Consider the following 14,514-nt stretch of genomic DNA (forward strand, 5'->3'; position numbering starts at 1 on the left):
TGTACTGAAACTGATCATCATAGTTATATAAGAGAACATTCCTATTAATGAATGCACAGTGCACTGAAGTATTTAGGAGAAAAGGACATAATATATGTAATTTATCCTCAGATGGTTCAGAAAACATATTGTGTGTGTGTGTGGAGAGGAAGTGAACAAAAGAGTTGAATATCAGCAGTTGGTGAATATGGGTAAAGGGTATACAAGTGTCCTTTGGGCTATTTATAGCTTTATAAAGTTGAAAGAGAGAAAAAGAAAGGCCCTGCCTGAGACCTGGCAGTTATCCGTAAAAGAGGATGAAGTTGCCTTGGTTTCCTCCCGACCTGCTGCTGTTACCGGCCCTGGTGCCCACAGAGCAGCCCCACCCGGAAGAGACCAGCCTGTCTCCCCGCCAGGAGGCTGCCTTCCAGCTGCTCACTCTCCAAAAACAGCTTTCTTTTCCTTCTGGGAAGGTACAGACCTCCAAAGCCTGCTGGAATGCAGACTCCCGAATGTGTTCTTTCCTCCTGCTCTCTCATTTTTTAAAGTTATGGCATGGTGAAATCTATGGTAACCCACCCCAGTACCCTTAGCTGGAGAATCCTATGGACAGAGGAGCCTGGCGGGCTACAGTCCATGGGGTCGCAAAAGAGTCAGACACCGCAGAGCAACTAACACACGTGGTGAAATCTGTGGGCCTCACCGTGCCGGGCCTCGTGAAGTCCACACTGCGCGCCAGGCTCTGCCGCATCTGGTTGCTGAAGAGGCGGACGCAGACGCTCTGCAGGTACTCGGGCGTGATCTGCAGAGGACAGAGGAGGCATGGCTGGTGAGTGCTGCCCTGGCCGGTGCGGGCACTGACTCTCCACGGCCGCTCCACGGGCGCGGAGGTGAGATTTTGCTTTAACATCGGAGTGCTAGCGAGTTGAACCTGATGAGAAAACTAACACTCTCCAGGTGTGACCACGGGATAGCATACTTTAAGTCATGTAATTGCACTTAACATACTCCCACTGTCCTGCAAAATAAACTTTCTTTTTTGGCCACACTGCCTGGCTCGTGGGATCTTAGTTCCCTGACCAGGGATTGAACCTGGGCCTTCCGCAGTGAAAGCACCTAACCACTGGACAGCCAGGGAATTCCCATAAAATAAACTTGATTTTAAACCAATTTTTTGTTAATTCAAGCAGTGAAGTCATGGTAGGGCAGGGGGAGGGGGGAGCGGTAAGAATGGATGGAAAGTCATGATAGAAAGAATGCCGGGCTTAAAATCTGAAGATCTGGGCTCAAGCAGTGGACTCAACAAAACCAATGGGTCTGCCTCCTGCTTTCCGGACCTGTGGGAAGAGATGAAGGAGGCCTATGGCTCTGTGTCCCGGGGACCAGGGGAGAGCCCAGCACGTGATAGACGCTCAGTAAACGGTAACTGAATGAGTGACGGAGGCTTGTTATGAACCACCCAGTGCTCGACGACGACGGGAGATGGGTTACTTCTGCATCAAAGCAGTCACACGATGGCCTCTTTCTTCAGCACCTTTCATGCCTCTCTCATTAGCCTTCATGATTCAGGACTGATATCCAGCATCTAAGGTGGTAATCTCTGAAACATTTTTTTCTCATTTTTAAAAAAAATATATATAAAAATGAGAATTCCCTGGTGATTCAGTGGTTAGGACTCTCCTCTCGTTGTCAAGGGCCCAGGTTCCATCCCTGGTCAGGGAATTAAGATACCACAAGCTGTGTGGTCAAAAAAAAAAAAAAAAGGTAAGAGTGCCCCAACCTGTCCCCAGTCCACCCTGCCCCCACAAGTCAATCCCTAGAGGTTGTCGATGTTTAGTTGCTAAGTTGTATCTGACTTCTTTTGCAACCCCATGGACTGTAACCCGCCAGGTTCCTCTATCCATGGGATTTTCCAAGCAAGTATACTGGAGTGGATTGCCTTTCTCTTCTCCGGGGGATATTCCTGACCCAGGGATCAAACCTGCGTCTCCTGCATTGCAGGTGGATTCTTTACCACTGAGCCACCAGACAGTTTTACCTCCTTCCAGATTTTTTCTATGCCTGACTGTTGGAGGGACACTTTTTTTCCCAGTCTCCTGACTGTGTGTGGTGAACTCCCACATGCTAATGTAACAGGCGTCCCTTCCCAATGCTCACTCACTCATGCCTACAAGAGGACAACTACTCAACTAACTGGTGGGTTGGAAGGAGCAGGAACACTGGGCTAGACCCCTTCTCTCCCTGTGGCTCTCCTGTCTGTCCCCTGGAAATCTCTGGTCTGTTTCAGCCACAAGAAAGACTGTTCCTTGTGCAGAATTTCTTGGATCATCTGGGCTCCACCTCAAGGCTGCACCTCCTACATTATCCTCAGCCCATCTCTGAACGCCTACAGGATCAAAATCAAATCATTCCTTGTTCATCCTGTGCATCTCACCTTTCCTTTTATACCAGTTCCTTCCCTACAACCTAGAACCGTGTACAGATATATTTCATATTTCAAAAATACCTTCCCCTTTCTCCTCCCGAGATCCTCATCTATCAACCACCCTCTCGATGTTCCTCCTTCACAGCCATGGTCCTTAAAAGAACAGCCGACATCTGCTGCCTCGCCTTCCCTTTACCTGTCCACACAACCCAGGTGAGCCTCCATCTGCACCACCCCCATGGAAACTCCCAAGGTAAAGGCCACCACCAATGACTTTCTAAACGGCAGACACACTGGACACTTTTCAGTTCTGGACTTCTAGAGTTTTCTGTGATTTCTGAGACTTTGGAGCAACACTTTGCTCCTGAAATTGCTTCCTCTCCTTTGATACCAGAACTGTTTCTTTAACACGGAAATCTGATTCTGTCACCTTCTTGCTTAAAACAAGTGAAAAGAGGACAGGACATCTATACAATAGTTGACTAAAGGACAAAATATAAATGGCCAAAAGACATATGAAAATATATTTGGCCTCACACATAATTAAAGAAATGTAAGTTGAAATATTCAGAATACCAAGTTTTACTTATCCAACCAGCAAAAATTTCAAAGTATAATCATGCCTAGTGTTGACAAATGTGTGAAGAAATAGATATTCTGATATGCTACTGGGGGTGGAGGGTGGGTAGACATTGTTGAAATCTTTGGAGAAATAATTTGGCAACATCTATCAAGACTTTAATGCCCATAACTTCTGACCTAGTAATTCCATTCAGGTGTTTATCTTCCCTACATTCAAAGGTATACTGTATATATAAGGATATATACAGTATGTACAGGACTTCCCTGGTGGCTCAGAGGGTAAAGCATCTGCCTGCAATGCGGGAGACCCAGGTTTGATCCCTGGGTTGGGAAGATCCCCTGGAGAAGAAAATGACAACCCACTCCAGTACTCTTGACTGGAAAATCCCATGGACAGGTGAGCCTGGTAGGCTACAGTCCACGGGGTCGCAAAGAGTTGGACACGACTGAGTGACTTCACAGTATGTATAACATTTTGTGTTATAGCAAACAAAAAAATCTAAATGTTCATCATCAGAGATCTGACGAATTATGGCTGACCCTTACAGTGGAATAATGTACAAGCATTAAAAAGAATGAAGTAGTGTGTGGTCATGTGGAAAGATTTCCAAGATATGCTGAAAGTGAAATAGCAAGTTTGAGAAGGATAATGGGTTACATAACCCCAAGTAGTATGTGTATATGCACACGCATGCACATGTATGCACAGAAGGGTTTTGAAGTAATACACAAGTGTTAATCTTGCAAGAAAATGAGACTAAGGAACTGTGTGTGTAAGAGGCCTTTTGCTCCTAACTATATACTCCTCTGAGGTGTTTCAATTTTTTACTAAGAGCATGTATTTATTTTACATTAAAAACAAGCTAGTTCAGACTCCAGTGCTGCCCCCTGCCCCAACCCCATGTCTCCCTGTCTTGATAATGGAGGCCCTTCCAACCGCCTGCCTAGTGGTGTGTGGGCCTCTGCTTGCACACTCCACTGAGCTCAGATCCCACCTGTGGTCAGCAGGTCACACCCAGCATCACATCAACCCTGGCTGTGGCAGCCACACCACGACGATGGCAGTTATTGTTTAATAGGAGAGACGGCAAAAGGAAAACGCACGTTTTCTTTTATTTCTGTACTATTTGAATTCTTTACATACATGCCTTCTTTTCTTCATTTTTTTGTTAACAGTGATTACATAAGCCATCTTTGTTTTGTTTCTGGTACTTCTTTGTACTAAAGAAAAGTCGGCATGTGTTGTTTTCAGAACTAAAAAGCCTCAACAATTTTCAAGATATACATTTCAAAAGTTCCTCAGTAACTGCAGGGTGAAGCACATGTTCCTAAGTACAGTCTATAAATCTCTCCGTGACTGCCCCCAATACACCTCCCCTGCCTCGTCTTCCAACATACGCTACTCCCCACCCTCTAGCTTCGGCCATTCCAGTCACACCATGCAACTTTCAGCAGTTCTGTGAATGTTTGTGTGCTGTGTTTTCATCCGGGCAAAGACATTTCAGTATAGGGTATTAAAACATATTTAAAAGAATCCACCTGCAATGCAGGAGACCTGGGTTGGGAAGATCCCCTGGAGAAGGGAAAGGCTATCCACTCCAGTATTCTGGCCTGGAGAATTCCATGGACTATACAGTCCATGGGGACGCAAAAGAGTTGGACATGACTGAGCAACTTTCACTTTCACTTTCACAATTTTTTATAGTAAAAAGGAATCCACACCTGTTGCTCTGGCCTAGAGTTCTGGGGTAATCCCAGGGAACTGCACAACTGATTCAAGTGTTTACTAAAATGCCCCCTTACGAAAGTAAAAATCTGGAAACAATCCTAACAATAGAGACCCAACACACTAAGTAACATGACGGAAAACAGCCACGAGAGGTGAGGCATCCTAGGATATTTAATGACTTCAAGGATGCATGATTCGGTATTTAGGAGAAAAGCAGACTAGAAGACTGTGTGAACTGAGCCCACTTCTGTAAAACGTGTGTATCTAAGTTTTGAAAAAAAAAAAGTCTGAGCATGTATATTATCTGTGGTGAAACAGACCACCAGCCCAGGTGGGATGCATGAGTCAAGTGCTCGGGCCTGGTGGGCTGGGAAGACCCAGAGGAATCGGGTGGAGAGGGAGGTGGGATGGGGGACCGGGATGGGGAATACGTGTAACTCTATGGCTGATTCATATCAATGTATGACAAAACCCACTGAAAAAATAAAAAAATAAAAAGGTCAAAAAAAAAAAAAAAGTCTGGAATGTTAACAAGTGTTATTACTAAGTGAGATAATGGCAGGTAATTTTAATCTTATTTTTGCCTAGTTCTATATTTTCAAAAATTTCTAGAACACATTTTATTTTATATTCACATTTTAAGGTGTTAAAGCAAGTTTAATACATAAAACTATATTGGTGATAAAACTGTATAAAGCTTAAAACACACACATACACACACACACATGAGTACAAGTAAAACTGGGGAAATCAGGGTAAAGCAATAGATTGTATCAGTGCCAATATCCTGGCTGAGATACTGTACTATTGTTTTGCAAACTATTACAACTGGTGGAAACTGGGAAGAGGGTACAAGGACTGTCTGCACTATGCCTTAAAATTACATGTGAACCCACAATTACTTCCAGTAAAAGAAATTCTACTTCCAGAATGTGATTTTATTATGCTTTCTACCTTTTTATTGAGTAACACACTAGAGTCACTCCCATTAAAGTCAGAGAGAAGACAAACATGCCCATCAGCTCATTCAACAGCCTCCCAGAGAGTCTTAGCTAATTAGCTAAGGGGGGCAAGAAAAAAGAAAGTTAGGATAGACAAGGAAAAACAAAATAGCATTATTTGAAAGCGATATGACTGCCAATCTAGAATACAGGAGAATCGATCAAAAGAATCTCTCAGATTATGGAGTTCAGAAAGGTTACCGGATACAAAATCAGTATATAAAAACCCAGAGGTCTCCTGTATACCAAAAGAGTATCTCCCCCTGTTTTTATGCCACAACATAATTTTTTTTCTGCTGCCCATTATTTGCTAACATTAAGAACAGGCTAGAGAAATAAAGACTCAGTAGGTAATATGTCAGGAAAAATGGATGAAATACTGCAGCGGCGTGATAAACAGCTGCTCCTCGGCTTGTAAAGTAGAGGGCAAATGTCACTGGCTGGGGGTGGCAAGGAATCATCTGTGCCCACAACTCATCTTTATCTCAAGACACGTGGACAATGGGGGACCTCCTTACCATCTTGCCACTGACCGTGGCCTCCAGAGAATCCACCAGCTCTGCCGTGACTCCAATGAGGTTGTGGTAGTCGGCCTGAATCCTGTTGTACCGTTTCAGGTACGTCATGGACCTCCGCTCAGCTTCTACCAGCTGCTGGTGGAGCTGCTGCAACATGTCTAGGAAGCAATTTACATGTACATTGAAACAAAACAAAAAAGCGATGGTTAAAAGGAAAAAGTCTACAAAGGGCTTCCCTGGTGGCTCAGGGGCAAAGAATCCATCTGTCAATGCAGGAGACACGGGTTCCATCCCTGATCCGAGATCCCACGTGCCATGGAGCAACTCGGCCCATGGGCCACAGCTACTGAGCATACATGCTGCAACTACTGAAGCCTGCACGCTCTAGGGCCTGTGCTCCTCAACAAGAGAAGCTATTACATTGCAACTAGAGAGTAGCCCCTGCTTGCTATAACTAGAAAAAAACCTGTGCAGCAAGGAGGACTCAGCACAGCCGTAAATAAATAAATAATTTTTTAAAGAAACAAAAACAAAATTTAAAAAGATTTTTTAAAAAAAAACTACAAAATAAAAAATAATTATATTCTTCTCAACTGAATACCACGCCTCCTGTAAGAATATTTTACTATAACAATGAACTTAGCAGTATGTATTTTACACTTCTGTTGATGTCACATTTACTTACAAAGTGCTTTGTAATCATCGATCTTCTAATTTCTTCTTTTTGGCTGCACTTCATGGCAGGTGGGATCTTTGTGTTCCCTGACCAGACATCAAACATGCGCCCCTTGCGTTGGAAACACAGGGTCTTAACCACTGGACCCCAGGGAAGTCCTTGATTTCTTTTAATGTTTTACCCTGATAGTTGAACTGCTCATCACTGACTTTCCTAACAAAATCTACTTCCTTGGCTGAATCCCATATAACTTCTTTCAGTTCCTCTCTGTACATATACGAGAAATGAACTCAATGTTTCCTTATATCACCAGTTCACAAAATGGCTGAACCAAAACTGAGTCTTTTTCTCTGTTTGTGCCCTGTGAGTCTGTATGAGGGATAAGTTCTTCCTTTTAAGTAAAAATTAGGGCTGCGTAAAAGTTTTAAGTAAAAGTTAGGTAAGATGCCTGGTGTTCACTCTGCCGGTTTGAGAAAGCATAAGCCACCCCACTGGGCCTTACAGCAGTAGCCTTGAAAGGTTCTAGGGTCCTCTTCCTGGAACCCCACCACCACCCTGCCCCCATCCCTCACAGCGGCACAAGATGGCCAAGCCACCCTGGGCACAGCTGGAATCTTCATCGGTGGCAGCCCTCCTTGCCTCTGCCCTACTTTCTCCCTTGCCTGGAAGGTCACACTTTTGATGGAAGGACCCGTTGCTGGCCCCACATCCATGCATACAGAGAGACTTTATAAAGACCAAATACAGGCATTATTTTATAATGACTTTAAGGAATATAACCTATAAAAATATTGAATCACTATGTTGTATATATACCTGAAACTAATATAATACTGTAAATCAACTACGCTGTGCTATGCTTAGGTGCTCAGTCGTGTCAGACTCTCTGCAACTCCATGCAACACCAGGCTTCCCTGTACTTCACTGTCTCCCAGAGTTTGCTCAAACTCATGTCCACTGGGTCAATGATGCCATCCAACCATCTCATCCTTTGATGCCCCCTTCTCCTCTAGACCTCAAACTTTCCCAGCATCAGGGTCTTTTCCAATGCGTCAGTTCTTTGCATCAGGTGGCCAAGTATTGGAGCTTCAGCTTCAGCACCAGTCCTTCCAATGAATGTTCAGGGTTGATTTCCTTTAGGATTGACTGGTTTGATCTCCTCATAGTCCAGGGGACTCTCAAGAGTCTTCTCCAGCACCTCAGTTTGAAAGCATCACTTCTTTGGCACTCAGCCTTCTTTATGGTCCAACTTCCACATCCATATATGACTACTGGAAAAACCAAAGCTTTGCCTTTATGGACCTCTTTGTTGGCTAAGTGATGTCTCTGCTTTTTAATACATCTAGGTATGTCATAGCTGTCTTTCCAAGGAGCAAGCATCTTTTAGTTTTGTGTCTGCAGTCACCTGGTGGGCTATACATGGCAGCTATTATTATTATTTCCTTTCATGGAAAAGGGTCAAAGATTTTCTAAATATATTTCTATATAAGTAGATCACTTGAAAAAAATGGCAGAAAGGTTATGTCCTAAAGCAGAGGTATGTAAACTCTGAAATATATCAGAATCATCCAAAAATAAAAATGATCAAGCTTCAACTTCAGAGGCTGATTTTTGTGGATACTGGGTATTGTTAACAAATTCCTACATTGTTAACAAACTCTACATTCCTCAAATGGCTCTGACACATAACTGCATGTTTGAGAAACCCTGCCCTAAATTATCTATTCCTCTTAATTTGTATCCTAAACAGCTACCATGATAACCCACATTCCCACTGTATTTAAAAAACGTTCATGTTTCACAATTGTTGATGTACAGAAGCAAAATACTTTAACTATTAAAACCCCAGTTACCATGTAACAAATTATTATTATTATTTAATACCCATCAACTTTCAGTATTGAAAGATAGCTTTAAAAAGTCATCTGAAACAAATTTACATCCAGTATTTGAACCTCTGGAGAATATCCCTGGGAATCATTTATCATTCTCCTAATACAATACTGAGAGTCACTACCTTCTTCCCCCACTAAGTATTATTTAAGCTTTCTCATACATCCAAAACTCAAAATTACATAGATAAGAACTTTCAGGGATGAAAATTTTAGATTATTCACAGTCCCATTTTATGCTAATAAATATTAGAGAGAATCTATGACATTTTTCTCAACATGTACCAAGTAGTAGATGAATGAAATACCAAAACCCATTAGCTCGGTCAAATGACTTCTCAAACCATCAATGTTAATGTCACCCAAGGAGTCCCTCTTGAAAGGGGACTGCACCAAAAAACTCCCCTCAGAAACTCACTGTCAATTAACTAAATGTAAGGGACTATTTGTGGAGCTTTTACCTTGAGAACAAAGAAATGGAATTTATGACAATTTCAAAGTATGGTAACCTGAGAGAAAAGAGCCCTAACTACCAGCAGCCTACAGAAAAGAGTTGCTGTTTAGTCGCTCAGTCGTGTCTGACTCTTTGCGACCTTATGGACCCTATGGACCCATGGACTGCAGCCCACCAGGCTCCTCTGCCCGTGGGATTCTCCAGGCAAGAACACTGGAGTGGGTTGCCATGCCCTTCTCCAGGGGATCTTTCTGAACCAGGGATTGAACCTGTGTCTCTTTGTCTCCTGCATTGCAGGTGGATCCTTTACCGCAGAGCCACAGGGGAAGCCCATAAAACCCAGCATTTACTTATAAAAATTAGTTTCATTCATGGGGAAAAAATTCAAATTTTATAAACAGGAAAGAAAGAAGTAGGCAACTCCTTCTCTGTTAGCAAAAACAGTCTGCTATCCAGAGACATCAATGTGCAGACAACTTCACAGTTATAAACAGGACCTGACCATTACTGTAAGATATCTGGGTTACAGCTCAAAATATCAACTCTATTTCTGAGCATTAAACAGAACTCTGACTCTTTCTTTTCCCTGTCAAAAGTTTTATGAGAGAAGGACAACTCAGCCAAGATGCCTCGCCTTCCAAGATGTCAACTTTTAGTGGAGATGTCTTGGCTCATGTTATTTTAATGAAACTGCCATAGTCATGCCAGCAAAACTTATTGAGATGCTTTATATTTCAAGGTCACTGACATAATTTGTGCAAAAGTCCAAAGAACTGCATTCTCTGTCCATTCTTTGGACAAAGAACTGCAAGCTTTAAACAAAACATATACACAACTAAAAGAATGCCAGTTAAGGTCACAGACGGTTTTTTTAATTCCTGCAGGAAATGAAACAATAACAAAACTGACGGAGATCTTCACTACAGTACAACAATCAAGTTTTCTCCTGTTAACATTTATACTTCATTTAGATGCATTGCTTTTTTTTTCCATTTATTTTTATTAGTTGGAGGCTAATTACTTTACAATATTGTAGTGGTTTTTGCCATACATTGACATGAACTAGCCATGGATTTACATGTGTTCCCCATCCTGAACCTCCCTCCCACCTCCCTCCCCATCCCATCCCTCTGGGTCATCCCAGTGTACCATTTTTATAAGAGTAGATGAGATTTAACTTTGGAGACCCCCTAGGCTGCTCAAGACAATACCTTTCAAAATACAGAAACTTTTTCTAACCTAATATAAAAATCAATGCTGAATATTCATTGGAAGGACTGATGCCGAAGCTGAAACTCCAATACTTTGGCCACCTGATGCAAAGAGCCAACACACTGGAAAAGACCCTGATGCTGGGAAAGATTGCAGGCACATGGTGAAGAGGGTGGCAGAAGATGAAATGGTTAGACAGCATCACTGACTCAATGAACATGAATCTGAGCAAACTCTGGGAGATAGTGCAGGACAGAGGAGCCTAATGTCCTGCAGTCCATGGGGTCATAAAGAATCGGATACAACGCAGCGACTGAACAACAACAATATAAAAAACTAAATTAATCTCCTTATTTTTACAATATACATACTTTTTTCTTTGTATTTAGATATAAATCAGTTCTTTGTTCTTTTGCTAATCCACAAATGCTGGATGAAGAAAGTTAAGGCTAGAAAGAACTAGGAATATCAGTCATCATGATCAGAAACACTATTTATAGCTCTGAACTCCAGAAAAATGATCAGTTGCCCATTTTCTGAAGGGGCCAAATGAATAATGCCAGGAATGCTGAAAGATGCTATTTCTATATCCTTTTTTAGACGGCTAGGTGAAAATAATAATCCAACATGCTATGCTGCCAACCTAAGTTTTTATTCCTAACACCATTTTTAATATAATTCCTTTTGAGAGACTTTTCCATACTCCAAACACTTTGCCCACCCTTCTTCCAAAGTTTACGGAAATAATAACGAATTAAAAAGAGAGAACAAAAACAAGAAAAGAAAAAGTTAATGGAAATCTCACTCTGCCCATGAAACCTTCCTATCCAGACACATAATGACATTATCCAGTCAACTAGCTGTGGTGACGCTGGGCCTGGGCCCGAACCCCTGGCACAAGTGCCTTGCCGGGTGCTATTCCCTCATCTCCATGGCGACACTGCATTTGGGGCTATTCTGCCGCAGACACACGCCGTGCCTGCCAGACTCAATTCCACAGACATCCTGCTTAGCTAGCCTCGGAAAACTCAAATCGAACTTAAAGAAGGCTCGGAACCCTGTCCTCCTTGCTGAAACACCAAATGAAACATCTGTAGAAAAAACACAGGCTCTTCTACGTGCACTCCCCCCACCCATGTTTATTTTTGTCTGCAAAACTGGGCCGCTTACTGGAGACATAACTGGTTCCTGGCAAGAAGCTGTCCCCCTAAACTGCAGGGCACGCCGGGTGACAGGGGCTGGCAGAAACTCGGCAATCCGGGAGAAGTTTCTCACCACCTTCCTGCCTTCAGTGCCTAGGAGCCCAAAGACCGAATCTGAACAGGGACTGAACAGACTCAGTCAGGCACTGAGGCAGGCCTCGGGGACCCGAAGACACAGGTGGGGCGGCGGCTAAAACATGACTGCAAAGTCTCTGACACGCCTTCCCGTCAAGAGGCGGAATGTAATTCTCCTTCCTTTGAACGTGGGCTTCAGGAATTTGCTTGTTATGAAGAGAACGTACCAGAAACAGCACCGAGTTACTTCAGAGCCTGGGTGAAGAGGTGAAACGGCTTCCATCCGCACCCCTCTGGGGACATTCACCCTGGGTGGGAACCCGGCCGCCAGGCCCTGAGGAAACCCAGGCTACGAGGAAAGCCCACTTGGGGGTCCCGGTCCAGGGCCTGTGCTGAGAGCTCAGCTGACAGCAGTATCGGCCGCCACACCCGTGCTCGTGGAAGCCTTGGAGGTGGCTCGAACCCAACCTGGCTCCGTCTACACCCGGGAGAAACCCTGAGGGAGAACTGACTGAGCCCATAACTCCCAGACCACGCAAGAGGAGGATAACAGATGGACATTGCTCTTTCATGCCACCAAGCCTGAGGTGGTCTGCTTGGACGGCTAGAGAAACAGATGGCTAGAGAAACAGTGAAGCACAAGAGCATTCCTGGGAGGTGCCGGCCCAGCTGAAGAGTTCCAGCTGTGCTGAGAGGGACAAAACTGGGCTGAACTCGCCCTGGTCAAGGCCCGGACTTGCACTGACCCAGTACGGAGCAGTCCTGGGGGCTGCACTCGTCCTCGGGGTCACTGTGCTGGAGGCAAAGTTACCCCGACGGTTAAAGGCTGCGGTCTGCGACCCTCAGAGAGGTCCCCATTGACCCCACAAGGACACAGCTGCACCCCGCTCCTCCATGTTCGGGCAGACAGAGAGGAGGGGTCCTGAGACCTGCCACTCCTCCAGGTGGGGCCTCGGAGCTCCAGGAGGGGCGGCCTGGCCGCAGAACTGGCTGTACCGTTGGAACCGCAGGGCTGGAGGCCACAGGGCTCCCGAGGTGGAGAACAGACACCCCAGGACTTCCCACCTGAAGTTACTGAAGCCCCCGTGGGGATCTCAGCACTGATCATCCTCCCAGTGCTGGAGAACCAAGAGCCAATGACAACTTCCTAACGCTTTTGTTCTTTGGAAAACTTTAACTCTCTAAAAGGAAACCGAGAAACAATGGCAGGAAGTTTTGAAATCCTCTCTGGCAGGACTGCTGTGAAAAGGACAAACCTGCTATTTCACGTAGTAACACTCCACCTGCTGGAAGTCCAGGATGATGCCATCAATACTTAGCAAAGGCAAGAAGCACGTCACACACCCTTTCCAACAGAGTAACTTCAGCCGTTTTCATAATCATATTGTGTCAGAGACAAAACTCCTACAGAGAACCCCACTTGTGGCCACCATGTTCACTAAAACTTTTCTCATCTTTCTGAAAAATGAAGGGGTGTGGTAAAATGACTCATCATGGAAAAACCATCAGTTTATGCTAAAAATTTAAGACTGGAATTCCTACTTTGAATGTGAAAAACGGAAACGCTTCATAAGAACGGACACTCCATGTGCTGCTGAGATAAGACCCTGTTAGACTATACTAGTTCAAGGTAAAAGTGAAAGACATGGAAATAACTCTCTCCTCACTCGTGCTGCACTGCGCCGTCTAACTGCTGCTGCCGTGACATTTTTCTGGCACCTGAGTGGATTCTCCCTGTCTTAGTCATCTGACGTACAAGACAAGGCTAACAGTACCAGCCACTCTGAGACGTGGGCCTCAAGGAATGCAGAGAATGACTGCGAAGCACTTCATAAGTATTTAGACTTTCAAGGCCCTCATTTGCCAAGTCTGTGGAATTCTCTCCAATTTATTACTTAAAACTCGAGTCGGCGAAGTTGTTATTTAAAAATGGTTAATCTAGATGATTTACCTTTGTTGCTTTGTCCATTCTCCTTCTGGGATGAGAAGTTCAGGAAAACAGGCATTCAGGAGACAGTACTCAGGGTATCCCTCTCATTGTGCTGGGTGATCTGGGAAACAGCCCCAGTGCAGTGAAAAAGAGAAATCTCAGGACAGGGAACTGGAACCTGATGAACAGCGAAGACAGTTAACCAACCATCTTAGGACAGGTAACCCGAACCCCATGAAGAGCTGAGATGGTTAACCGCTCACAACAGGTAACTGGAACCCGATGAACAGCAAACACAGCTAACAGACTTCTCAATCCTGGGGTGACTACCCTTAAGGAAATCCTCCTCTCTCCATCTCAGGAACCAGTCTATGCATCCAACAGCCCCCTAACTGGCCTCCTTACCAAAACATTGGACTAAAACTGCAAATCTGTGTTCATACCCTTTACCTCTGTACCTTCAGTATTAAAGCAACTAGCCTAAGGAAATTGAGATTTTGATGAAAAGAACATGGCACAGTGCCCATGACCACAGACGCTAGTGCTGGGTGGCCTGGGTTTGAACCTCAGCTTCCACACATCTGGCCCCCTGATTGAAGGCCAAGGTGTTTAGCTAGTTTATTTGGGTTTCCTTACTTTTTCTGGTAACAGTTTTGTTGAGATGTAATTCACATATTATAGAATTCACCCATTTAAAGTGTACATTTCCATGGTTTTCAATATATTCATGGAGTTGTCCAACCATCACCGCAATCAGGAGTGGACTATTTTCACCACCCAAGAAAGAGACCCTGTGCCATCAGCGGTCCCCACCCCGTCTCACCACCCTCCCCCACCCT

General features: G+C 44.2%; 1 protein-coding gene across 6 annotated transcripts in view; it reads right to left on the bottom strand.

Annotated features, from left to right (window-relative positions):
- Window positions 1-14,514, bottom strand: part of ARMC9 (armadillo repeat containing 9) — a 175,838-nt gene that overhangs the window by 141,688 nt on the left and 19,636 nt on the right. For 5 of the 6 annotated variants that reach the window (XM_065930364.1, XM_065930362.1, XM_065930363.1 and 2 more), the window contains 3 exons: window positions 13,697-13,721; window positions 6,235-6,392; window positions 683-781 (listed from right to left, as the gene is read on the bottom strand). In XM_065930364.1, coding sequence (XP_065786436.1) covers window positions 683-781; window positions 6,235-6,392; window positions 13,697-13,721 — 282 coding nt within the window. The remainder of the gene's footprint in view (window positions 1-682; window positions 782-6,234; window positions 6,393-13,696; window positions 13,722-14,514) is intronic. The other variant, XM_065930365.1, reaches the window with a different exon arrangement.

The sequence above is a fragment of the Muntiacus reevesi genome, chromosome 3, assembly GCF_963930625.1.
Source record: "Muntiacus reevesi chromosome 3, mMunRee1.1, whole genome shotgun sequence".
NCBI lineage: Eukaryota > Metazoa > Chordata > Mammalia > Artiodactyla > Cervidae > Muntiacus > Muntiacus reevesi.